The 26,366-nt window shown below is 39.3% G+C and overlaps 1 protein-coding gene across 1 annotated transcript; it reads right to left on the bottom strand.

Moving 5' to 3' along the window:
* Nucleotides 1-11,985: 11,985 nt before the first annotated feature.
* LOC101990397 (C-type lectin domain family 2 member E-like) lies at nt 11,986-20,977 on the bottom strand. The gene is made up of 5 exons (XM_026777102.1): nt 20,908-20,977; nt 20,321-20,407; nt 15,421-15,608; nt 14,679-14,788; nt 11,986-12,882 (listed from the first exon to the last, which is right to left on the bottom strand). The coding sequence occupies exons 1-5, from the start codon at nt 20,975-20,977 to the stop codon at nt 12,768-12,770; spliced, it is 570 nt and encodes a 189-aa protein (XP_026632903.1). The 3' UTR covers nt 11,986-12,767.
* Between the last annotated feature and the right edge of the window lie 5,389 nt (nt 20,978-26,366).

The raw sequence follows: 26,366 nt of genomic DNA, 5'->3' as shown, positions 1-26,366 counted from the left end.
TGGAATGGTTTAAGTATGGCTGGTATTGAAAGGGGTAGGGGACATGAAGTGACAGTATATGAAAATGTCACATAGAAACCAAGTACTTTGTAAGCCAGTTCTTAAAGCCTAAGTTTTTAACAGTGCCTAACAATACCATGCACACCAAGATAATACTGATCCTTAGAAACGTGATGCAGATTGTTCATAATGCATATGCTGACATGTAAGCTACTATCACACATCTCTCAGAGCTATTCATTTCTTAACCATGTTTTCTTTTCTATTTCCCAGGTTTGATAATTTCAGTTAATCTATTCTTACTTTCAAAAAATATCTATATTAATTCTCGACCTGTTCAAATCTGCCATTGAGTTTCTCTTTATTTTGCTTTACAACTCTAGCTCTCTACGTGGTTATTTAAAAGAATCCATGAACAACCAAGCATAATCTCACTATACAGTCCACACCATCCTGGTTCTTCCTCTGTAGATCAGGCTGTCATCACACTCCCCTCTTCAGTCATAGCGCTGGGATGCAGGTGAGTACTACCTTGTCCAAGTTGGTATATATCTGCACCATGGTTTGCTACCCAGTGGGAAATCATTCCTTTTTGGGTCACGGAAATCATTCTTATACATCCTTCTATTACTTAAGAAATGGTTTTCTTTAGTTCTTTGTATTTAAAACAGTTCATCTGAAAACTTTGTCTTTATCGCTGGTGAGAAACATTCTTAGTGGGGGAATTTAGGGTCTTTCCAAGCATACATTGTACATGTATACGGATTTATTCACGCACATATTATTCTTAGCAATAATGTTGAAATTTTAAAGACCCCTCTAAGCACATCTTACTCCCATTTGAATTTTTTTGGTCCAATGATTATTGCCCACATGTGTTAGTTAGCTTTCTTATTCTCTGACAGAATGCTCAGGACTCAGTAATATATAAAGAAAAGAGGTTTATGTACATTACAGTTTCAGGGGCTGACCGTCTCCGTTGGCTTGGCTTGAGAACCTCGGAGCAGATGGCATCATGATGGGGAAAACAAGTACAAGAATGGTCACCTGGAAAGACAGGAAGAGAGACAGCATCAGAGGCCAGGATCCATTAATTTACTCAAGTGTCATAGGTGCCCATGAGAACTACTCGTCCAAGGTCAGCATCTATTACCAGAATTCCACTTCTAAAAGATTTCAGAACACTGGAAACTGAACTTCTAGCACATAAAGCTTTCGGGGGGGGGGGGGGGGAGGGGAGGGAGGCGGGGGTTGTACTCAAACCGTATCCAGCCACCGCACCGCTTCAGGAAGCTACACGGCTCAGCAGCGGGTGCTGTTTTTGACAGATGTCCCTAGGGGGAAAAGATTGTTCATACCACAGCTCAGATGAAGTAGAGTAATACCCTACAGGTGGGAATTTCTAGGGGGAATTCCTAAGAGTCCAAATGAGAACAGTCTCAGAAGAGGCTTTTGAAGTCCCGCGCCCTTTCTGCCCCCTCACAAGCCCAGTAGTCTGCTGGTTCCCACAAGTACTATGGTTGTAAACTCTTTTGTTTTTAAAGCTAAAGTGAAGCTGAGGTAAGGGGGATGGGAGCAAGTCACGGTTTCAGGGAGCTCATTTTTCTCATAAAAGCCTGCTGTGGACCAAGTTCCTTGGGAAAATTACTCTGAATTAGAAGTTTGTGCACAGGAAGGAATCTCAAATCAGCACCTGTGGCTGAGAAAGATGGGACTTGGGGGAAGGAAATAGACGGTGATGAAGTGTGGCTTAGGTTTTGATGGGAGAAGGTGATTCTGTAGAACACAAAGAGAGGAATTCGCCTTCATCTAAGCATAGCATTGTGTCAAAAGTAATATAAAGGACAAGAAGTAGACAATTGACAGAACTCTGTCACATGAATAAGCCATTAAAAATATTAAAATTTTAATATTTAATAAATGATAATTTATTTGTGTATCTTATGTGTATGAGTGTTCTATCCTCACACACGCCAGAAGGCATCAGATCCCATTACAGATGGTTGTGAGCCACCATGTGACTGCTGGAATTTGAACTCAAGACCCTGCAAGAACAATCAAGTACTCTTAACCTCTGAGTTATTTCTCTAACCTCCATTCTTTATTTTGTGTATTGAGGTTTTAATTTAATTTTGGAGGTCAGAAAACAACTTTCCAAGAGTCTGTCCACTTCTACCATGTGATTTCTGGGGATAAGGTCTTAAACTCAGGTCATAAGGCTTGGTAGCAAGCTCCTTTATCCACTGAGCCATCTTGCGGCCTAGAAATTAGAAAAAGAAAAAGAAAAACAAAACTAAACAACACAAGTCTCATAAATGAAAGGGAAGATCATTCAATAGTGAAATTGAAAGACGTTTCATAAGATGGAATTGCATCTGAGGAATGAGGCAGGAGACAGAAATAGATAACAAACCTAAATAAATCTATTTGGTTTACAATCATTCTAAAGAAAGAAAGAAAGAAGTCTTGGTGTCATAAAATTAGTGATTAACTGTGATCAGAGTTTCATTTTTGGAACATCATCCAGGTTGCTTGGCACAGTAATTCAGAGCAAACTGTACTCATCACAGCAGAGATTCCTGACTTTGTGCAGAAAAGGATTTCAGAGGATCAACTATGAAACCTAGCTGATGTTTATTAGAAAGACATTTTAAGATCAAATTAAAGCACAGAAGTTAATAGAGAGGTGCCAGGCAAAGGGTAAAACACTCCCAAGTGTGAATGTGGGCATCCCAAGAAATCATCTGTAGGTATCGTAGCAGCAGACACACATGGCTTTAAAGCTGAATACCAAAACTTTGTTAAGTGACTTTTTTTTTCTTTTTTCAAATGAGAGTGCAGATTGGCTCCAGAGGTGCACTGGATAGGATCACAGCAAGGTGAAGGTAGGGGTCATAAAGGTTCTTCAGGATTGACTAGACAACAAAAGTTTTAGAACTGGGACAAAAACCAGACTATATTTGATGGTCATAGACTTTGTCTCATTGTCATTTTGGCATTCCTCTTTGAAAGCCCTGTGTAGAATGACATTTTCTGCATGAAAACAACCCTCACAGACAACGTTTACTGGACTGGCATTCTTGACAGTCAGCTGAGAAGCTTCACTCTGATTCTTTGAGGGAGCCCTTTCCCTTACCTTCACCTTCATTTTCCTTGCCATTCTATCCTGTCTCAAAAGGCTTGGTACATAAGGGATGATAAAAGACCAGACACTTACGTTCTATCTACACTTGAATGACATTTACCTCTGGAGCTTCCAGTGGTGTTAGTTAGCTAAGGCCTTTGTGGAACATCTTTATTTACCCAATTTTGTCTTTCTCACCCACAGGTGTTAGTTTTGCGCCCCCTTGCTAATTTGTATCTTACATCAAATGCAAACCTCCATATCAAATGCAAACCTTCTTTATTTTCTGAGTAACTTGACCTGCAGTCAAGAAGAAATATTAAGACACAGATTAACAAATAGTGAGGCGTCACTTGTGACAGGTTGATTCTTTGCAAAATGATGTAATCTTTACTCCCCGAGAGCAATACCAACGACTGCCACAGAGGGACTCAGAACTTTCCTCAACATAACTCAACAGCATCTACTTCTTCAGTTCCATGAATCTAGCATTTGGGAAATAAATACCCTAGGTATTTTCATTCTCCAATATTCACATGAAAATGATTGGTTTGTGTGAAAGCTGCCAGATTTATAGGGACCACCAATGTCTCAGGCCAAAAGAAAAAAAAAAGCAAACAAATCTATTTAACAAGGTGAGCATCTGTAGATTTTAATTTATCTCATCAGCAACTCCATCTGCCCCTTTCAAGGTAGCAACTTTGAACAGAAGAAGGATGTGATCTCATTGACGGCTTCTACTGATCATAGTTTGTACTAAAAGGGCAAATTTTGTAAGTCCGACTATTGTAGTTAAAGTGTGTGTGTTGTTTATATTAAACAAATGACCAGCTTGACTGAGGGATGAACTGAGTTGAATGTGATTAAATAGTAAAATAAATGAGCATTTCATACCCAGAAATACAATAGAGCAAACTCATATTAAGTTGATGACAAAACAGGAAATATGTTTTTGGTTTTCAGGATTAAATATAGAAATCATTATTGTTCTATGTTTCACAACAATTATTTAAAAGATCCAACTATGAGAGATGAGACACTCAAACCATGCCCCTGCTATGTGTGATTTTAAGGGCAGGCCTCACATGTAACTCATTTTATCTGCAAAGTCATTCAAAAGGATGTAACCACACAAGGTTGGTGCAAGCATTAAGTTAGTAAATGATAAAATTTGCTAACCAATTATATAATAAACCAGATTTCAACTAATATTTATATATATACATATATATGTATATGTATATATATATATATTTGAAAATTGGAATAACTTTTTTTCTATGCTGGTTTTAGAAAATTCGCCTTTTACTTTTCATTGAAGTTTCAGAGTTCATTTATGACCAAATGAGGATGTAAACCTTACCTCACGTGGCTGCTTCCTCTTCAGTTTCTTTTCATTTTACCACAAAACCTATGTCATTTATCAGAAGATCATTTAAGTTCTTTTCTTAGAAACAAGAAGTCACAAATTTGAAGGGTATTTTGGGAGGTCTTATGCACTCACAATTTCATCAAATATTCAGACATGCCTAAATGAGACCGTTTGCAAATCAAATCAAGGAATACTCTGATACAAAGTAAATACAAATTCAGCAAATAAGTGAAGTAATTTAAAAGAAAAAGAATGAGAGAATTCACGAGGAGTATCACACAGATGTAAAGGTTCCTGACTAATTCTCAGGTAGTGCTCAAGGCACAGGCAGGCAGATTGTGATGTATTTATGAGCAACTTGGGCTAGGTAGTTCCAGACTATCTTAGACTACATAATGAAACCCTGACTCAGAAAAAAAAAAGCAAGCAACAAACAAATGGTATGAGGTAGTTAGGCTGGAGAAATGACTCAGTTATCAAGAAAACTTGACTTCCAAGCACCCTTGCTGGGTAGCTCCCAATTGCCTGCAGCTTCAGCTCCGGGGTGAATTGATACGATTGGCCTCCGTGGGCACCTGCACTCTCATGCACATTCTCATATATGATCTATGTACATGTACCTAATTTAAAATAATAAAAATCAGTCTAGGAAATTAGATCTGCTGTATGTGTACCTTTCCTCTCCATCCTAGAATGCTGAGTGTAGCCAAGTTATTTGTTGTCATGGTGTAAAAATGTGGCCAATGGTTTCGTTTTTAATAGAATCTTCATTTCCATCTGAAACCTCATCATAATCACTGTTATCTCCAATTCTCTCATCATTCTCGTCCTGTGAGGCCCCAAATAATCAAGTATCAAGCTCCCCTTTGCTGCATTATGGGTATTCTCTAGTTTTCTTTATCAAACTATTTCATACTTATGTCAATCAGCTCAAACATTTGATTGATACTGTCAGATATAATCATAGAAATCACTCCACTTCAATGGAACCCTAAGTTACATAACACACATTTGTAGAAAGAAGGAACAAGTAAAATAAAATAGGAGACTGTCTCGAAAATCCAAAAAAATAAAAAATAAAATAAAATAGGAGATAGATAGATGATAGATAGATAGATAGATAGATAGATAGATAGATAGATAGACAGATAGATAGACAGATGGATATATAGATGATAAAACATGAAGAGGTTTTCAGTCACTTTTTAAAAATATATTTCAACAAACTTTTGGAAGGAGTATACAGGCATAATTTTATCTAGTCTGGGATGTACCTCAATGGTAGAGCACTTACATAGCATTTTCCAAATCCTGAGTACTCAGTACTGCCCCCAAATGGGACTAGAACAACCCAGCTTGCTGGGTGTTTCTTTCTGAACACTGGGAGACCAAAGATACAGAAACCTAAAAATTAAGAAAGCAGTCACAGTCTGAGTTACAATTTGGTAACTGTTTCACAAGACAGTTGTGAATGAGCAAAAATAGCCACCATAGTAATAGTAACCATAATTCTACTCTTGACTGAGCTAAAGGGCATGCTCAATGTTGTTTTTTAGTAGGTGTTGTGATATTTTATTTGTATATTAATAAATAAAGATTTCCTGAAGACCAGAGAGTAAAACAGACACACGGGCTGGTCAGCTTTACAAGCCAGGCAAGGGTGGCATACACCTTTAATTCCAGTAGTCACACTAGTTAGCCATAGAAGCTGGGTACTAATGGTGCATGCCTTTAATCCCAGCAATAGAGAATAATATAAGACAGGAGGAGACAGGTCTCACTCAGCTCAGTCTCATTCTGAGGATTCATGGAGGAAGAATCACCATTTCAGTCTGAAGCACAGGTAAGAGCCAGTGGCTGGTTGCTTTGCTTTTCTGATCTTCAGGTTGAACCCCAATATCTGTCTCTGAGTTGTTATTATTCATGCTACATGTTGAATGGGAAAGAGGCTTTGTTTAAGACTAGGAATCCTTAGGCAAGACAAGAAGCATTATGTAGAGGCTCCAGGCAGAGTTTAGAAGCACTTATTTTGGCATAGTACTTAATAGACATTATTCAGAAGCTGTGCAGGGTAGAGCATGGTCTTAGTCCCAATACTTGGGAGGCAGAGGAAGCACGAGTCTTTGAGAGTTCATGACTAGTCTGGTTCACACAGAGAGTTCCAGGACAGCCAGTGCTACACAGTGAGACCGTGTCTCAAAACAGAAGGAAACAAATAAACTAGATGCACCTAAGGACAATTGACTTTGATACCACAGGGTTAGTACTTATTTTCAGTCATAAGTTTGATATGCATGTTTGTTTATGTAACACAACATTTAATAAAAAAGACAAATTGAAAATACTGGACATTTAAAATTCATGTGTATGTGTGTTATGTACACACACACACGCACGCACACATGCACACACACACGCACGCACGCACACACGCACGCACGCACACACACGCAAAAATCAAACTCAAGTGAAGTGGTCAGGCTCAGAGACCTTACTTACCTTTATTAGTAGAGCTACCTCACTGGCCTCATCAAATATAAAATATTTTTGTAACTTTTGGAAGAGAAGATAATCTCCCAAAGGTTAAAAAAAATTGAAACTTTTCCAGAGACATTTAGTACATAGTATGTGGCAGTCCTGATGCAAAGACCAGATCAATGAAAATGCTGAGTCAATATGAAATAAAATGAATTTATAGTTTCTTTATGCTTCAAGGACACAATTACCCTAGTTTGCAGAACCCTCAAAGCCGGTGAATTAAGAACCTCCACTTAATGACTTTGTGTTTTGAACATTGATTGACAACCCCAGTGAGGTTATTGAAGGCTTTCTGACCTGCTGGTGCCCCCTCCTGGTCGTGTGAAGCATCAACAAGGAGCTATTTTTCCCAGATGAACTGTGAGGAACAGCCAGCAAACTTCTATAGCTCTCCCTGCAACCCTTCTCCCTCCCGATCTGGATACCTACATGGAATTCTCAACAAGTTCATGGAAGCTGAGAAATGTTGGGAATATAAAAACAAGACTTACAAATGCTTCTAGTTCATGTTTCTTAAACTATTATGATACATGCATAAAATAGGTTCACTAAAATTAAGCCCCGTGGCACCATTTTCTCCTAATTATGGTTTCATATACTTTCAATATCTGAAAAAATTCTAGGGATTAAGTTAATATTGAGAAGATCAATGCATGCAAGCAGAGTAAAATTAACCTTCTCTACACACTCAGCACTTACGACCGTGCGGAAGGCTTACATCGACAAACGGGAAGAAAGGACTTGGTGATTTGTTTTTGAAATTTGCTCTTACACATGATGTAGTGGCATTTAACCATGGGTTTTGTCAGATGTGATGGCATATGCCCAGATCCCATCACCTGTGAAGCTGAAGCAAGAGGTTTTTCATGAGTTTTATGACTGCGTGGGCTATAGCAATTGACGAAACAAAACATCTTTAACATACACGGTCATATATTATTTTTGATTTTGTGTTATATGAAAACTATCCATTGCTTTTTTTATTATATTGGTTACTAATACATAAATAAATACAGTGTCCTTTTGTTCACAAACCATGGTTGCATTGACAACAAAAGAACTTGGTTTTAAAAAGAAAGATTTTTTTTCTTTTATTTTTCAAGACAGGGTTCCTCTGAGTAGTCCCATCTGATGAGTTGAAGCCTGCAACAGGAAAAGATGCTGAAGGAAGACATGCTTTGTCCTCAGACTATTCATCTTGAGCATAATTCCTTCCACTTAGGGTAAAGTTGGCATCTTAGTGACAAGTGGTCCACAATGTGAGTCCTTCTTCATTGATTTTGGCTTCACCTTATTTGCATGTGCAACACTTGGTGTTTACCATGCAGATTTTGTACATGCATTGCTAATCATGCCCCTAAATGTTTAGTTTTTGTTCCAGTGTAAAGTGTGTTATATATTTTGCTCTCCAGTTGTCTGTTGTTAGAAAGTAGAAATGTAGTCGTCTCTGTTGAGATCACAGGAGTTGGGAAAACTGTTCACTTGTCTATGTTGACTGACTTCTTAGGTTTCTTAGCCTTTTCTACATGGGTGTTCATGACACCTGACCTGAGGCCACTTTATTCACAACTAAAGTTGTTTTGTTTCTTTCTCTCATCTGATTACAGAGACAGCTCTCACAATAAATGCTGGCTACAAGACCAAAATTTTTGGAGAAAAGCACTCATTTTCTACCATTAACTATGTTGGTGTAGAGTTTTGTTGATGATGTTTGGCAGTTAGGAAATTTTCCCTGTATTCTGAGTTTTTTTTTTTTACCTGTACTGATATTATTAAACATTACTGAAAATTTCAGAGTACCACATAAACTTTTTTTTCTGTTTTTAATTTCATTTATTTTTACTTCACCTCCAGCCCTGTTGTCTTTTGCATTGGATTTAGTTTTTCCCACTTATTTTGGACACCTAGATCCGTCTAAGGTCTTTATTCCTCTCTGACATGAGTGGCCCAATGCTTCCTTTGCTCTATGCTAACCTTATCCTTCAGGGTGATGTTTTGCATTAATTCAACTACAAATACTTTGTGATTCTTCCATTCTTAAGCATTGTGTTTGAGAGTAGTTTCATATTCTGCTTAGATGTGGCTCTTCTAGGTATAATATACATTACTGGTCCCTTCCTATCTCTGTTTCACTCTGGACACGAGTAGTATTTTAAGGATTTGAAATTGTTTGAAATTTTTCTTTTGTAACCCAAATATAGTTGACTTGAATTTTTGTATGACCCTGAAAAAGTTAAGCTCTGCTATTGTTGGGTAGAACATTCTTTATCAAAGTTGGTTGATAATGTTATTCAATCTTCTTTTTCTATAAATATATTAGTTACTGACAGAAGAGATTTAAAGTTCCCAGTTATGACTGTGTGTCTATCTTTCCTTTCAGTTCAGTTTTTTTCATGTATTTATTTAAACTTTTAACAATTTTTATGTGTGGGGGTGTTTTGCCTGCATGTATGTCTGTGGGGCATGTGCATGCTTGGTACCAGAGAAAACCAGAAGAGGGCATTAGATCCACTGGAACTGAAGTTACTGGCTGAGCAACTATATGGATGCTGGAGGGAAAGCCACTCTTAATGGCTGAGCTCTTTCTCCAGTTGTTTCATATATTCTTATTTCTAATTTTTGTGCATTCATATGCATGTTTGCATGTGTGTGTAGTGCAGAGCATGTGGGTGAGGACATGTGGAAGCCAGAATTGATGTCAGTTTTCATTCTAGATTGGACATATTCCATTCAAACTCCCTTGTTGAACCCAGAGTTTACTAATTGAGCTACATAACTGCTCAGCTTTCTCTGGTGACTCCTCTATCTCCACCTTCTGATCACTGGAATTGTAGGTCAGGTACCATGCCTTCCAGGATTTTGTGGAGGTTCTGGGGATCTGAACTCAGGTTGCCACTCATGTAGCAAGAACTTCATCCACTGAGCCTTGTCGTAGTCTGTTTCATGTATTTAAAATCTCTTATTAGACTATAAAATCCTAATAATGTTCTATTAACTAATTTCTCTGTCATTTTATCTCTTTATGCACACCGATATTCAGTAAATCAACTGAAATCTGCCTTGCTATCTATTACTGTAGACATTCAAATTTTATTTTATATCAGTTTTCATGCATGAATTTCACGTACACATATTATATGTAAGCATTTATGAATACACTAATATATATAAATACACAGGCATTAATGTATAGCATATGGGTATACACACATTTACATATACACATTATTTAGGGCACACATAAAAACACATGCTTTTGAATACATGAGGACAGAGTCCTGTATTAGTAGAACTCATCTCCACACCTCTAGGGGTGTTATATTTGTAAAAACTGTAAAAATTAAAGCTCATATATTAAACACTAAATGATAGAAGATATGAAATTCTACACTGAACTCTCCCGAAGCATTGCACATAAAGCTGGAAGAAAGAAGGAAGGAGTCAGAGAGAAGCCATGGAGCAGCTGGAGACAGAGTTAGGAGCTTTAGCTGGTAAGCCATAGCCACGTGGTGATACACAGATTACTAGAAATGGGATAAATTAAGGTGTAAGAGTTAGCCAATAAGAGAGCTAGAGCTAATGGGCCAAGCAGTGATTTAAATAATACAGTTTCTATGTGATTATTTTGGGGCTAAGTGGATTGGAACCAACAAGTGGCCTCCCTGTTACACCCTAGGATACTCCCTCAAACTTCTGAAACAGAAATAAGAGTCATGAGAATTTACATAGTGGGTCTATTACAAAGCTGTTTCACAGATGAAAAAACTACAGTTTTTCCTTTCTCTGGTTCAGAATATTGAGTTTTTTTTTTAATGAAAAGGTTATTACTGAAGTCATAGATGCACATCAAAAATGGCCTTCTAATTCTACCTCTCACAATGAAGTAGGCTAGCTACCAAGCAATTGCTGTCAGGCTGAGGGTCTTATACAGGTAAAGATGAGGCAGGCCCAATTCCTAAATTAAGCCCAATATTCAAATAGGTTACCTTATGTAGTTCTTGAGAATCCTATTGGAAAACACTGATTAAAATCAGATAACTAGTCCTTCGCATTTGCCAATAATTAATATGACGATGTAAACAAACAGTACTTGCTATCTTTTGGAATTGCCTATATGCATATACTCATGTCTCCATCGTTTTAGTTAACAAGCATAGAGACATGTGTTTGATATGTTCTGGATGCTCAGGATATATGTATAGAGATAAAACAGCAGGAAATCTCTGGACTCATTCTGGGAAGATGAGTTAAAACTGAAAACTGAGTTAAAAACAATAAACCATATGACATTTTGCTATGCCGCAAACTCTTATTAAAAAAAGAAAGAAAAATGTTGATCGTTGATAAGATAATGTACCAAGGGCTACAATGTTGTTGGAATGACCATCACTGAGTTGGAACTGTAGTGAACTTGAGAGTGACAGGGAGAGACATGCTGAGCATGAGAGAATATCATTCTGACACGAGAGTGTCAAGATGCTAAACATTATATATTATATATGCTAAGCATATATAAGGTTACCTTGTATAAAGGGTAGGAAACAAATTATATCTGAAGGAGAGGGAGAATGTAGTGAGAGATGGCTGCAGACAACAGGCCAATTATGATTTTGCCATTCTAAGGTCTCTGGTTAGCCCTTCAAGGAAAATGGTAATACGGAAAATAATTCAGTGTTGTGTGATCCGATATGTATGTGAGTTCTGCTCTGAATACCATCACTGGAGTAAGTTTGGGAGTGGATGAAAGTCACCCACCTATCCTCCTGAGGGTCCCAACTCTCCTTTTGGTGGTCTTCCTGGTTTCATGTCACATGCATCAATCACCTTCTCCCCTTCTTCAGAGCTCTTCACCCCACCCATAGTCCCTTTTTGGGTTCATGCCCTGTGCATCTCCACACATGCATGTCCATATAACACAAACCCTAGGACCATATATGAGAAAAGACCTGTGGTAGTTGAAGAGATTTTTAATGATGACCAGTGTTAACCTCTTCTCCCTCTTTCCTTCAAGACCATTTCAATATTATCCAGAATCTGAGTGAAACAGTTTTGGGGAATCCATGCTAATCTCTACGGATCCTTCGAGGTCACCAAGGTTCTTCCTTCGTGTTTCTCTCTACTGGGCGACAAGTTCAGCTCACAGTGACTCATGACAAAACTTGCCTCCTTTCACTCTTTCCGTAACGATGGCAACAACAAATCCAGGTTATCATTAGTCCTTCAGTTTAGCACTCTAGAGACCTGTTGAGAGGCGTTTGGTCTCCAGTGACAACACAAGGCTCCGGATCAGAATAGTTCCCCATCACGCCTTTGGTCACAGTCCCACACGAACCTTGTATTGAGGGCAAATGAAACACTTCCCAGCTCATCTCGTCTCACAGCTCCTTTCTCCTTTATTCAGATTTCAACCAATTTCAGACAATCAAAGGATCTTTCTTTCTCTTTTCCTCTGCCCCCCTGAGTGATCCACCACGATGAATAAATTCCAAGCAAGGCCTTTCGTTCCCATAGCCTCAAACCCGCCAATTTCGATGACTCAGCAGTACCATCTCAAACTTAGGCTTCTCTCTAGGCTTCTTAATAACTATTTCGTGAAGATAAAATTTATATGCATGTTCTTCAGTCAAATTAGATTTCAAAGCAATGTTGATGTGAAGGAAAACACATCACCGTGGGTTTAACACGCACAATATAAGACACTGTTATTCATTTTGTTTTGGACGGAAGCAACCTTCAAGGACACTGGCCTACTTTCATACAGATATAGTCTTTCAGGTCATCACAGGTGGTACTGTCTATGCCCCGTTTGTGCAGGAAGGCACACTCTCCGTAATCATGAATTTCCTTCCTGGAACGAAACAAAGGGTTGGCATCTTTATTTATCAGACTCAGCACAGCCTCATATAATGAATCTAAACTTCAGTGATCACAGTTCAAATGTACTCTGAAGAGGATGCTAAGTAAGCTCTTATCGTTCATCGTACTTAACCTCTGGACTCTGCTGGGGAGGTACTATGTGAGTCCACCTCAGCAGCACAGCCAGACACTCCATGCTGCCAACAAGGAAAAAAACTATCATAATTTTTCAGAGAGGAGTCAGGTTGTTCCGTTTATGTCGGTGATGAAAATGGCTAAAGGAACAAATTAGGCATTTAGAGATGGTGTCGGGAAGAGTGTAACTCGCATTTCGGGGAACATTTTTCATTTACTGTTATGGGAATCCCATAAGTGGAATGCCTACTCCTCGGGGGTGCAGAAGGTAACTGCATTAAATATAAAGCTTTAATAAGACTGATTAAATAAAATAAGATCTTTTTAAAATTAATGTTTTTGAAATTAGAGTCTAGGCACATCACCATCCTTGGCTCAAAATAATGTCTTTTGGGTAAACACTAATCCTATAATCTGAGCGTTTTTCTTTTTCTTTTGCCATGTTGAGAGCGAACCCAGGGGCCCTTTGAATTACTAGGTAAGTTGTCTACCACTGAACTACTACCCCTTGTGCCATTGATGCTCTTTGAAGTAGAAATGATTCAGGCCCTTCCTTAAGTGTGTGCACAGGCTGAGGCACTGGAAGTCAGAATGAAATGTCAGGCACCTACACACCAAGGCAAGAGGTCAAAGGAAGCAGACCCTGACAACACCTTGACTGTGGACTTCTAGACTCCAGATCAGTTGCTTTAGCTGCTCAGTCTGTGTCATCATTTATTGTGGTGACCCCAGCAAAATAACACACCAACTTTCACCAGCTCATACCTTTCCCTCAAATTTCTTTTAAATAGGAATGCATAACATCTTAAACTGTCATTTTTTTTTTCAAGAAAACACCACAGGAATTGTGTTTTGTGCTCAAAGTTAACTTGCATCATAGATTTCTTACATTGGTTTTCAAGTGAAAAACCACAATTATTGGTTATATTGTTGCTTTCAAGTCACTGTGTGTTTTCAACCTATTATAAATAGAATGATCATGGAAACTTCTCCTAGTTGGGGAAATTCTTTTGGTGAGGTACAAAATATTAATACTGCAGAGTGAGCACCATGAAAAAGACATGCAGTGCGTGAAAGTTTGCGGAGCCTCTGTGAAAAACAGAATCATTCCACTCTGAAGTTAAGGAAAATTTAAATGTTTCCAGAAAAAAAAAGAATCTAAGGATACAATTAATTCTTTAGACTAGGGACAGCAGAGAAGTTTTGGAATTTTCAATAAAAGGAAATTCAACATCTCTCTTCCCAATCTCTTCTCATCCATATTGTTAGGTCCCTGGTGGGTAAGGACAATGTAGCCGTCATTACATCTTCTGATACTCACTCTTTAGCAATGAGAAGTGAAAGACACACACACTCAAGCATACACAGGCACACAAGCGTAAACTGTACTCGGGAAAGACTTAAACTGCCCAGACTTTAATCAAGTCTAGAATGAAAGGAAGATAGGTACAATCCAATTAAACACACAGAAATACACAGAGGCGTTAGAGGGCAGATGCTCCCAAAAGACTACCAGTTTGCCTGAAGGTTCTCCTCAGCATCTGCTGAAGGCCCTGGGTAGGAAATGTAGTAAAAGAAACAGTAGATGTCTATAGAGTTAGACTTTTGACCATGATTTATAATTAACACTAAGTCAATTTCACAAAGGCTTACAAATCATTGTATTTTGTTCCATCTGTCCAAAGCCAGAGTTTGTCCAAATTTCGTTTGTTTAGTCCAAGCCAATATGAGGATCCTTCATTCACAAGGCTCATCAAAGCTTCCTGTGATAAAGAAGGACACTATCAGGAGCATCATCGAGAGGTCTCACTCTCAGTGTGTGAAAAGGTACTGCCCTAGTCTGAATCCCACATGCTCTTACCACAGGCCCTGCAGGGAGCCAAGTACCTAAAGCCCCATCTTTATATTTGTTATAGGAAAGAGTGAATCTGTTCAGACTGAAGTTAGAATGTGGCACTTTTGACCCTCATTCTGAAACACCTCCTTGTTTTGCCCGATGTAAAAAACTAAAGTCTTTGTAAAGGCCTACAAGACCCTTGTGCTCACACCCATACTCATTCCTCCACTGAAGACGGGCTGATTGCCTGTCTGTTTTCAGTTCCTTGACTATTCCAGGCATTTACCTATCTTAACCCCGTGCTGCAGGTGATTTATTTCCCCCAGAGATTTCATCCCCTTGATGTTATTTCGCTGCTCAAATGTCATCATTTCAAGGAAATGAAAACTTTTCTCCAATCTACCCCCTTGGAGAAGTGATAAGCACTGTGATTGTATCTAACATGCTGTGTAATTTTCATATTTTTCTAGCTGTCTATCTTCCCTGCTGTGCTCCAACTTCCCCAAAGGCAAAAGACCTGTGTCTTTACTACTGGGCATGCTCATTTGGAAATCTAACCAGTTCATTCTGTTTGTTGAACTTAGCCAGGTGTGCTTCTAAGTTTTCACAGTTCTGCTTTGCAACGGGCCATGAGTTTTCATGTTGGATAAGGAAGAAGCAGTTCTGGTTAATTTTATGCCAGGCATTCATGCATATCTTTGCTTCATCATCACATGTCTTATTTCTTGTTATTCTTGTGGTTCCAACTGAAATGAACATACAACACGAAAGACACTGTGAGAAAAGCGAGTCTGACTGTCATTGTAAGAGTCTCCTATATTTCACACTGATGAAAGAAATTCCACTTCCACATCCCATTTCAGTCAAATGGCTGAAATGACTTTTAAATAAATTTAGTCATTTGCTCTGTGATGACTGGTCAACCAAGAGCACAGCAAGAGAGAAAAAAAAAAAAACACTGGAGAATTAAGATCTCCATGTAACTTAAAATAGTAATGAGCAACTTCCAGAAATGTAAAGTCCCCTGACAAATCTTTCTCTGGTATTTTCATACAACTGGAATTTATTTACTAATTCACATCTCTTATAATTGGATATGGTACCTTAGATATTTTACCACATACTAATGGATTCCTCTTTAGTCATAATATCAAAGAGTTGGTCCTTTCCTGTTGGCCTATCTGATATTCAGTTGTTTCTCAGAAACAGCATTTCCTCAGAAGTTGAAGCTATAATTTTGTCCTTTGTTTTAGGGAAAAAAAAATCAGGAAGGGGAAAACACTGAAATTTAATTTTTACACCATTTCTCATTTTCTCCTTAACTCACAGCACTGGATATATGAATTTACTTGTTTGTGACTAACCCTGAGAGAAAGTGTCTAAGGTGCTTTTTTACCTGAAGACTGGAAAAACAAACAAGTGACCACCTCCTACTCAAGCTTATGAATGGGAGACTACTCATTTGGAAGCATTAACTAGCAGTAAGCTTCTGTACACATAAAACCTGATGTGACAGCACAGCAAAAATCCTCATTTCACTGAAATTACTTGGAAAAACCCCAACTTACCATAAAATATTGGGTTCAAATATACAACTACTATCAAAAAGTTGGCTTAAAACCCAAACTATCAGAAATGCAGTTTTATAATTCATCTGCTAGCTTATATTTTCTTTCATTTGTACATCCAACTACACCCAAACTGAGCACTTACCCCGTGGCAGACATTTATCTTTTTGTAGTTCTTGGAATACAAAAAAAAAAAAAAAAAAAAAAAAAAAAAAAAAAAACTATACCATGAAAAAAATTCACTTTCATGTAAGTTGCATACTTACCATTTATACCATACATACCATATAGTTTCTCATGAAGAACATCCAGGTCAAGGGATAAGTATGACTTACAACAGTCAGGGTAGGGTTAGACACAGGTGATGCCTAGTACCTGAAGAAAGGTGGACTGGGGAGGTAAACCTGCCTCCAGCGTAAGAACACATTTTTCTAAGCAATGGGAAAAGGTGAGCATGCCTGGCTTGTTCACCAAATAATGAAGATGCCCACGTTCCTGCAGACTTAAGTAAAGGATTCAGTATTACAGGACATCAGTAGTTCAGGATGACTAGGTGCCTTAAGGGCAGCATAGCCATTCACAAGCCTTTGCTCTAAATGAATAAAAAAAAAAAAAACATGTAAAATTGCCAACAGATCTGATAATTTTTTCTTAATTGTTAAAAATAAACTCTGTCCATAAGGATACAATTAGTCATATGGGATTATGGAACCATGAAATGTGGCCAGTTCAAATCTGATTCACTTTTATTATAAAATCATAGTAGGAAAAAAATAATGTAAAAATCTCATACTAGAAAGTGTATTATTATGCAGTTGCATTAAGAGATCACAGGGAGAAGAGAGACAAATATCAGAAGAAAATGAGGTGCTGGCTGGTTAACTGGCAAGTGACTAGACAGAGTTCACATTTGGCTCAATGAAAGGACAGTGGCAGTTTACTGATAATATTTGGAAATCAGGAAAGAAAGGAATAAAAAATATATAAGGTTTTTGACTTTGAAGGTAGAATATATTTACTGTTTCCTGCGATGAGGAGGACCATAGGTGAAGGACACAAGAGAACACAGAGCTATGAAGAGTTCAGGGTGAGGCCACAGCTCAGTTGATACACTCTTTGCCATTAAAGGATGGTTACCTGAACTCAATCTCCAGAAGCCACAGAAAAAGTTAGGTGTGGTGACACTCTCTTGTAATCCCAGCAGTGGAGAGGCAGATCCCCGGGAGGTGCTGGCTAGCCAGCTAAACCTAACCTGAGCCCCAAGTCTTAATAAGGGGTCCCTTTCTCTAGAACAAGGTGAATGAGTCCTGAAGAAAGACATCCAAGGGTGACTTCTGGATTCGATAGGAACCTACACTCCTGCACACACACACACACACACACACACACACGTGGGGGAGAGATATTTCAGCATGAACACTATTATGTTTGAGATAAGCAAGTAGTTAGATTTTATTTTTTAAATGATTGAATTCAGAAAGTGTCCCAGATTAAAGATGTATTTATGTCATAAAATTTTGAGGCCTGCTCGGAAGGCCAACAGGACAACAATGCTTCAAAGACTGGGTGGGTGCATGACCAGACATATTGGAACACCGTGCAAGGGGAAAGGAGGAAAGAGTAAGGGAAATAAAGTCAGTCATGATATAGGCAGGACACAAGCAGTAGGACTAAACTGACTTGAAAGCCAAATGGAATTATTTTTAGGAAGGGATTTTAAATGGTGTGAAGAACCAGAGGTTATCTTAGTTGATGCCAGCAAAAGGTTAACAATGCACAGCTCTCTTCCCCATTCGTCAGTGTTATAGCTTCACTCTTCTGTGATAGTCTATGAGCCTTGGGTGGGGGGAGAGTGGTACAGATGATTTATCCAGAGCTGAGTCCTCATATTTATTACACTTGGCAGCTCAACCAGTTACCTATGTCTGCATCCAGCACTGCTTGCTTTGAAAAGATTTTTCTCAATATCAAGTTAGTGAAAATTCCAACACGCGTTGGGGAGGCCTTCCCTCTGAGGCCTATCCTTGTTGCATTGAGAGTGGACCCTTACAGAGAAGGGAGTGACTTGCCTTTGGGGACATGGCTGCAAGAAGGTTGTCCATATCTAGACAGTGCTTGGATTGAGAATCCCCTCAATCATCACAGCAACAAAACAAAGAACATGAAATTGAAAGGGAGTTTCTGTGGATGGTACAAAGGAGATGGATATGACTAAAATACATTGGATAATAGTATGAAATTTTCTAAGAGAAAAATAATTTTTAAAATGAACATGAAAGGCTGGAGAGATGGCTCAGAGGTTAAGAGCACTGACTGTTCTTCCAGAGGTCCTGAGTTCTATTCCCAGCAACCACATGGTATCTCACAGCCTCTATAATGAGATTTGGTGCCATCTTCTGCAATAAAGGCATACATGGAGTCAGAATGTTGTATACATAATAAACAAATAAATAAATCCTTTAAAAAATAAAATGAATGTGTATTGTCAAGTAAGATTGAACAGATGACGGCTACTAAGTAGTGGCACTGACTTTTTGGTAAACAACGACAGGTTTCACAGAAAAGAGGAAGCAGAAACCTGATCAAAGTGGATTTAGTAGAAAGTTTGAAAAGCAAAAGCACTGGGTTTAATTCCACCGCAAGAGCCCATGCTTAGCATGAGCAAGGCTCTGGTTAAACTCTAAACACCATAATGTTTAAGCAAAAACTTAGCCATTTGAGCTGCAGATGTAGTCTGTTGGTAGATCATGTGCTTGGAATACACGCGGCCCTGGAGAAAGGAAGAACCTACAGATGCATGGAAAGGAGAAAGGAAGGACCTACGGATGAATGGAAAGGAGAAAGACAGGCAGGGAGCAGAGGAGGGAAAGGAAAACAAAATCACAGAAAAGATTTCAAGAAGGTTTCTGTACTAAGCAGCAAACACAAGCAGCACTTATAGCAAGAATAGGGGCTAAGGCCGGGCGATGGTGGTGCACGCCTTTAATCCCAGCACTCGGGAGGCTGAGGCAGGCGGATCTCTGTGAGTTCGAGACCAGCCTGGTCTACAGAGCGAGTTCCAGGACAGGCTCCAAAGCCACAGAGAAACCCTGTCTCAAAAAAACAAAAAACAAACAAACAAAAAAAAAGAATAGGGGCTAAGGAGAATTTTTTGTTTTTACTCCATTTGGGAATAAGCTGTGACCTTCATTATGTCGCTGATAATGATGTATGAACAACAATGTTACATGGGAGACAAAAGGGCGGTGCTAGTGACGGAGTAAGACAATACAGGGTCTAACGTAGAATCTGGACACCCCGCTGTCAGGAAAATCTCTTTGGTGGTTGGGGGTGGGGGTATCTCCCACCATTGCTTCTGTTAGAATAAGGTTCCACACACTCACGGGTGGCAGTAAAGGTTAACGCACTCTGGAAATGCAGCACAGCATAACCTCACTTTAATCTTTAGCTCCACTGCCATTACAGCTGGCTCGGTTTTCTGAGGTGAATACCGTACCTACAAGGTCTTACCGTGGAGTACACACCCAACTCCTGATAAGGCTTTATCTGACCACCAGGACTCACTTTCCTCTTGCTTCAAACTGAACAAACTTCCGCCAAGTAATTACTCTGCCACAGCTGATTGCTTGTGATTGTCGCTGTCCAGTTAGAGAGGGGGATAAAAGCCTTTCTAGGCATGAAGTCCCATTTTGGGGTGAATCAGCAGTAATTACGTGCAATACATATTTATCCAAAGACTGTTTTTCTTTTCTTTTTTTTTTTTTTTTTTTTTGGTTTTTTGAGACAGGGTTTCTCTGTGGTTTTGGAGCCTGTCCTGGAACTAGCTCTTGTAGACCAGGCAAAGACTGTTTTTCTAGGAGGCAAACGGACAGCAGAAACCAATCACTTACATTTTCTAGGGAAACTGAAAAACCCCCAAAGAAGCACAACAACACCACCACATAGCAGGGTCCACAGGGTCAGCAATTTCTTCGCATCTGCACATAAGGCAAACAGACAGGTCACTATTTACCAGAGAAAAACAGCAAGCAAACAAAACCCCCATTAAACAAACAAACAAACAAACAAAAATCCATATTCTCTGTGTCCTATTCACAACTCAGTCTCTGCTCTATTTGGAAATGGGGTTAAGGTGGTCAGGAGTAACTTTGCATCTAAGTGTCATTTCCAAGAACTGGGCGGTGTATCCTCCAACAAGGCTTGCAGAACAAAAACCCAGTCCCCGCCTTCCTCAGAAGGTTTGGTTTCGTTTTGTGGTTTTGTTTGTTTGTTTTAATGGTACATCTTTTTTTGCAGCTAGGGAAGGGCGGATCTAGTGGGAAGGTAGTGTTCCTTTTTCCTTTTAGTTTTGAGCCTTTGTTTTGTAGACGACGACAGTGCTCGTTTTCATTTAAGGTCCACGTGCGTACCCTCTGCCTCACAGGCTAAGCAAAGGCTACCAGTCTTAGCCAGCAAACAAACCCTGTCATCTCCTTACCAAACGTTGTCCTATGATGCCCAGATACATGGCTTGTCTGGGATGCTCTGTAAAAATTTTCCACCATCATCTTGAAGGCGCTCCAGTTACTACCGAGGCAGAGAAATTTCTTAGGACAAAAGGAGAACTGATAATCATATCCGTTGTCAAACCTTTGGACTCTGAGGGCCAAGTTTCTCTGGGGTCAGGGACGGAGCAAGACTGATGGACAGATGATACAGCACAGCTCCAGCCTGATGGTTTGGTACTGAAGCTGCGCTCGGATCCGACGGGCCACAAGATCTCTCACTGGCCCTGTCCTCGCTCCTCTGTGAGAGTAACGGCAGCGGGACACACCCCAACGGTGTCTGCTAGCAGCCCCGAATTGGCTAGCAACCACCGCTGGGGGCGGGGAGAAGCTTGATTGGCATCAACTCAACCTTCTGCCTTCCAGTCAGCAGATCATGGTTCGCCCTTCCCTGGACTTTGTATAATCTTCCCCAAATCTCAAATCTGATATACCTGTGTAACTTCGGGATTGTTTCAACTAACTGTAAATTGCACTTATTCTCTCGTGCATTTTTTGTTTTGTGTTTCAATATCTGTATTTTCAATTGTCATGTGGATTGTATAATGAAATTTAGCAAAGCAAAACCATTGATTTTATGCGCTTTCATGGTAAATTAAGGCTTGTTTCCTACATAGGTACTATCCTCTGCACAGAGGCCTAGCATGATAGATTCCAGCATAAGATGGAATTATGCCTACAGATTTCAATAATTGAAAGGGGAATTATAAATTTTGTTGACTTTTAATTTCTCACCAAACATTGAAACTATTCCTCGTATGTGTATTGGCAGATTTAAAAACCGCTACAAGGATTATTATAGGTCCGTTGTAATTAAAACGTTAGAAACATAGAGAAGTCCCATGGTTTGTATGTGGTGGCACACACCTGTGTTCCTATGCAGGAAGATTTACTGTCTTGAGTTTGCTTTTCTGTTGCTGAGATAAAACACTCTGACCCAAAGCTACTCAGGGGAGGAAAAGGCTTATTCCACTTACATGTTCAGGCCACAGTCCACTACTGAGGGAAGTCAGGGCAAAAAGTCAGGCAGGAACATGGTGGAGAAACCTGGAGGTGGGAATCATGGAGGAGCACTGCTTACTAGTTAGCACTTTGCTGGTTCACATGTTAGTTCATGTTCGACTAGCTTTCTTATACAAGAAATATTGTGTAATTCATTTAAAAATGTAATGTATAATTAAAAATATAGGTTGTTAATGGATAATCATCAATAACAGTCAAACTTGTAGTCATTTTAGTTAGATTTTCTAGATATATAGAGATATATTTCAGTTAGATAGGCATTCTTCATATCTTTCAAAGACTGCAAAATACGGCATTTAAATGTTTTAATAACTTAGGACTTTTCATGACAATGAGACACGTCTGCTCCTGGCAGCACCAATCTACTTCGAGAGGAGAATGGGCATCAAAGAGGCTCCTTATGGAGTTTGATAGCCATTTAAGCAAGAAACTGCTCTTGCCTGGACTGTTGCATAAACTGGACACAGAAAACCCACAGAGAGAGAGGACTGCTGAACTTGCCTAAAGGTGAGATGGTCTTTCGGGGTTCCTGATTCATGAGAGTCTGCGAGATGTTCTGCAGGACACAGCAGATAGTGACTGAACTGTCTTTGGAATTTCCTGCTTCATGAAAATATCTGCTGGATACTATGGGCCTGAAGGCTGAAGATGGATACCCCAACGGTACAAAAGAACTTTGGGTAACTGTCCAGGCAGCGAGTGTCTCTGTCATTTCTAGAGTTTGGATTTCTTGTTTGCTTAGGTAATATTATATCCTCCTGGAGTCTTCGATGGAATTAAAGAATGGATACATAGTTGAGAAATGTTACTCATGGCTGTCATCTACTTTCTTTACCCACATACATGCATATTCAGGCATACATGTACACATGCACACATACATGCTCACAAAGAAAAATGCACTTGAGAGTGATTTCAAATTATTCATGGGTAAAGGAATCTGAATCTCTTTGTTGCTGTTTTGTCTGTTTCTGGTGACAGAGTCTCCATCTAGCCAAGGCTGGCTGTCTTAGTTAGGGTTTCTTTTACTGTGAAGAGACACTATGACCACAGTAACTCTTATAAAGAAAACATTTAATTGTAGTGATGGCTTACAGTTCAGAGGTTCAGTTCATTATCATCATGGTGGAAAATGATGGCATGTAGACAGATGGTGCTAGAGAAATAGCTGAGAGTATTACAAATTGCAGGCAACAGGAAGTAGTCTGTGATACTAGACAGTATTTTGAGCATATATGAGACCTCAAAGCCTGCCTCCACAGTGACACACTTCCTCCAACCAAACCACACCTACTGCAACAAGGTCCTGGGAAGGTTCTCTTGAAAGGGGATGGCAGGATTTCTATCCTTTTCCTTTTCTGCTTTTTGCCTCTGTGGTGGATGGTTTTGCTTTACTGTAATCCTACTGTGAAGCTGTGCCTCACCCTCACACCTAAACTATGCTGCTATCCAGCCATCTTCTGAAACTCCAAAACCCTGATCAAAAAGGAATATTTTCTCCTTGTGCTCTGGACCAGCTGGCTTGGTTGCATTGTGTACTCAGTGTCATGGGTAGTCAAGAAACAACTCCCTGGTAGTCATTCTGGGCTCTTAGATCCTGAAAGCTAGTGGACTGGACTGACGGACACAGAGGCTTGTATAACTCCAAGCTTTGGGAACATGCTCCAGGCCTTAGGATCCAAAGACATGCAGTCATCAGTGCTTCAGTTAGAGTCTTTGTGTCTGGCCCACCTGTTGTGGGTAGCTTGGGGCATCAACAGCTAGTGAAACCTTAACTCAAAGAAGTAGTAGATGATGACTGCTGGCAGCAGCTTGTAGCAGAGGCTAGTTTTGTAGCTCAGGCTGCAAGTGCTGAGACCTATTATTGCTAGAGATATAGTTCCTTGACCTAGGGTATTTGGACCCTTGGCCTTTAAGACACGGCAGCATTAGAAGTGAATGGGGAGAGTTTGGAATGTTGCAAGTCCAGAGACAAATTATCTTGGTGTATTTTAACTCCGTAAATAGTCACATGTGTCACTTCTGTGTATGACCTAATGTCCTGTGATCATCATTTACAGCCTTTTGCAGTACATTAAACGAATACTAACTTGTCTTGACCCCAAAATAAGAACTTCATCAGACAGCATTTTAGGCCCTTGGATTTTCCCCAAGTTGTTGGAACCTACCCACCTAATACGTTCACCTACTGTATTTGGGAAGTTGGTTGACTGATAGGTTTCTTTGTTCTGTTACTTATAAAACGTAAAAGATTGTTGCCACGTTGAAAAATGGAATTTGAGAGCAAGTTAAAAAATACAGTTCAGGCCCATTTCTGACAGCAAAGGTATCTTCCCTTCTGCTCTCTAGCTTGGAAACTCGACACATGGTCGCTCCACGTGTTGGGATTTTACCATTTCTAAGGATGTCCCTGGGCCTTATTAAAGACCAGGTTAACCTCCAAGTCTACTTCTTTAAGATGTAAATCCACCTTATTCTGGCAAAATTCAAACCTTTGAAAGTACAGACCTGAGATTATTGATACCACAAAGCAGAAAATCAAAGCAACAGTCTAGCTCATAATTGATAGAGTTAAAAAAAGCTCTAAAACCTTGTCTTTAAGATTTGTCTTTATGTAAGATCTGTGATTATTTCATATTATATTGGCTTGTAGGTGGGTGCTTGCATAAATTGAGTTGTCACGCTAACCCACATTCATTTATGACTGTAGAAAAACTAGAATTTCAAAGGAACAATGAAACAAAGCAAATGCTCCAACAGCCCCTAACAGTTAGACTTGGCGACCTGTTCAAGAATGCTGAATGGAGGGCTAGAGTAATAATGAGGGACAGGAAGGAGTTTTTCAATCTGTATGGCTACGTTGGGGGAATAAATAGAGGAAACTGAGAGACATTTGGAGAGGTAAGAATAAATCTTGGAAGAGTTGGGGGCACCAGCAGAGCAAATATGGTCAAAATACATTGCACACATGGCTAAAATTGTTACAGAATTGATACAAATATCACAATACAAAAGGATCCATTGAATAAGAAAATGATATATAAAGGTTAGTGCCAGGCTTCCTTAGCCTTATTCCCCAGGGAAAGGTGAGTGCCCTATCTGCCCAATCTGCAGCCCCACAACACAGGACAATCAGATGCGATAGGGAGCCAAATCAAAACAGGAATTCAGTTTATTACTGTGAGCATCAGCTTATATAGGTTAAGTGACATTGTGTGGTATTGGGGGTACCTCTAGCTAATGACATACAGCCAATCCCTCCCTCTGGCTGGAAGGGTGTCTACCTAGATTTCTGTCTCACCCCCACTCAATAGCTTTGATACTATCCTTCAAACTCAAGCCAGGTTTTTCTCTGTTCTACAAGTCTCAAGGTACAGGCCCTGAGATAATCTTAGCCCAACAGGTTAGAAATATAAATGTACTTTTGGCAAAAAAAAAAAAGGTTGGAGGAAAAGGAAATGCATTTAGGTGAAAAAAGATTTCATATACTAAATTTTAAAATTTTTGTTCAATGCTAAAGGACTGTTTCAAAATATAAAGAGATGAGGACAAAATTAAAATTTTAAATATATTATAAGAGGTTGTAGGCATTAAAACATAAAGAAAGATGTTATAGGCATAACTAAATTGATAAAAATAAAGATTATTAAAATTACTAGAGTCAAAATTTAACACCCTGAAATAAAACTGATACCCGAATCTCAGTCTCTAGTAAGGAACCTTTTAAAAGTTGCTCTTGTCTTAATAGTGTTTACTAAAAATATTGCTTGCAAAAATGAACCAGGGGCACTGAACCCCAACTGGAAGTTCACATGCTTAGAGGAACAATCTTTGTTTGCGGCTTCCATCAACAACCTAAAACCAGACTTAACCTTCTGCACATAGTCTCAATCCACATGAGGTGCTTCAATAAGCCACTGAAAGGGGAAGGAAACTGGTACCAGCGTAACACAGGTCATGGCTCATGGCTTTGACTCAATATTACCAGGTTTGAGCTCATTCATTCACCAGTTACACAGTGGTAGTGATGTCTCACATTATTTATTTATTTCTCTGGCTGATTAGGTATTTGAGGGGTGATGGTGGTTTGAGACAGTGTCTCTCTATATAGTATTGGCTGTCCTGGCACTCACTATGTAGAACAGGCTGACTTGGAGCTCACAGAGATCCACCTACTTCTGCCTCTCCAGCACTGGGAACAAAGCTCCTGTTAATATAACGAGAACATTTGCAACAGAGAGAGAGAGATCGTAGTCCTTCATTACTCATTCTCTGCATGTCATCTCTGTGTATGTTCAGGTCTGACTAAGCCAGTCTTTCTCGGGGAACTTTGACAGTTCTACATACAGAGCACCGTGCGAGTCCTCTG

The sequence above is a fragment of the Microtus ochrogaster genome, unplaced genomic scaffold (genome assembly GCF_000317375.1).
Source record: "Microtus ochrogaster isolate Prairie Vole_2 unplaced genomic scaffold, MicOch1.0 UNK46, whole genome shotgun sequence".
Taxonomy (NCBI): domain Eukaryota; kingdom Metazoa; phylum Chordata; class Mammalia; order Rodentia; family Cricetidae; genus Microtus; species Microtus ochrogaster.
The sequence above is the reverse complement of the archived record's forward strand: the minus strand, read 5'-3'. Positions and strand labels throughout refer to the sequence as shown.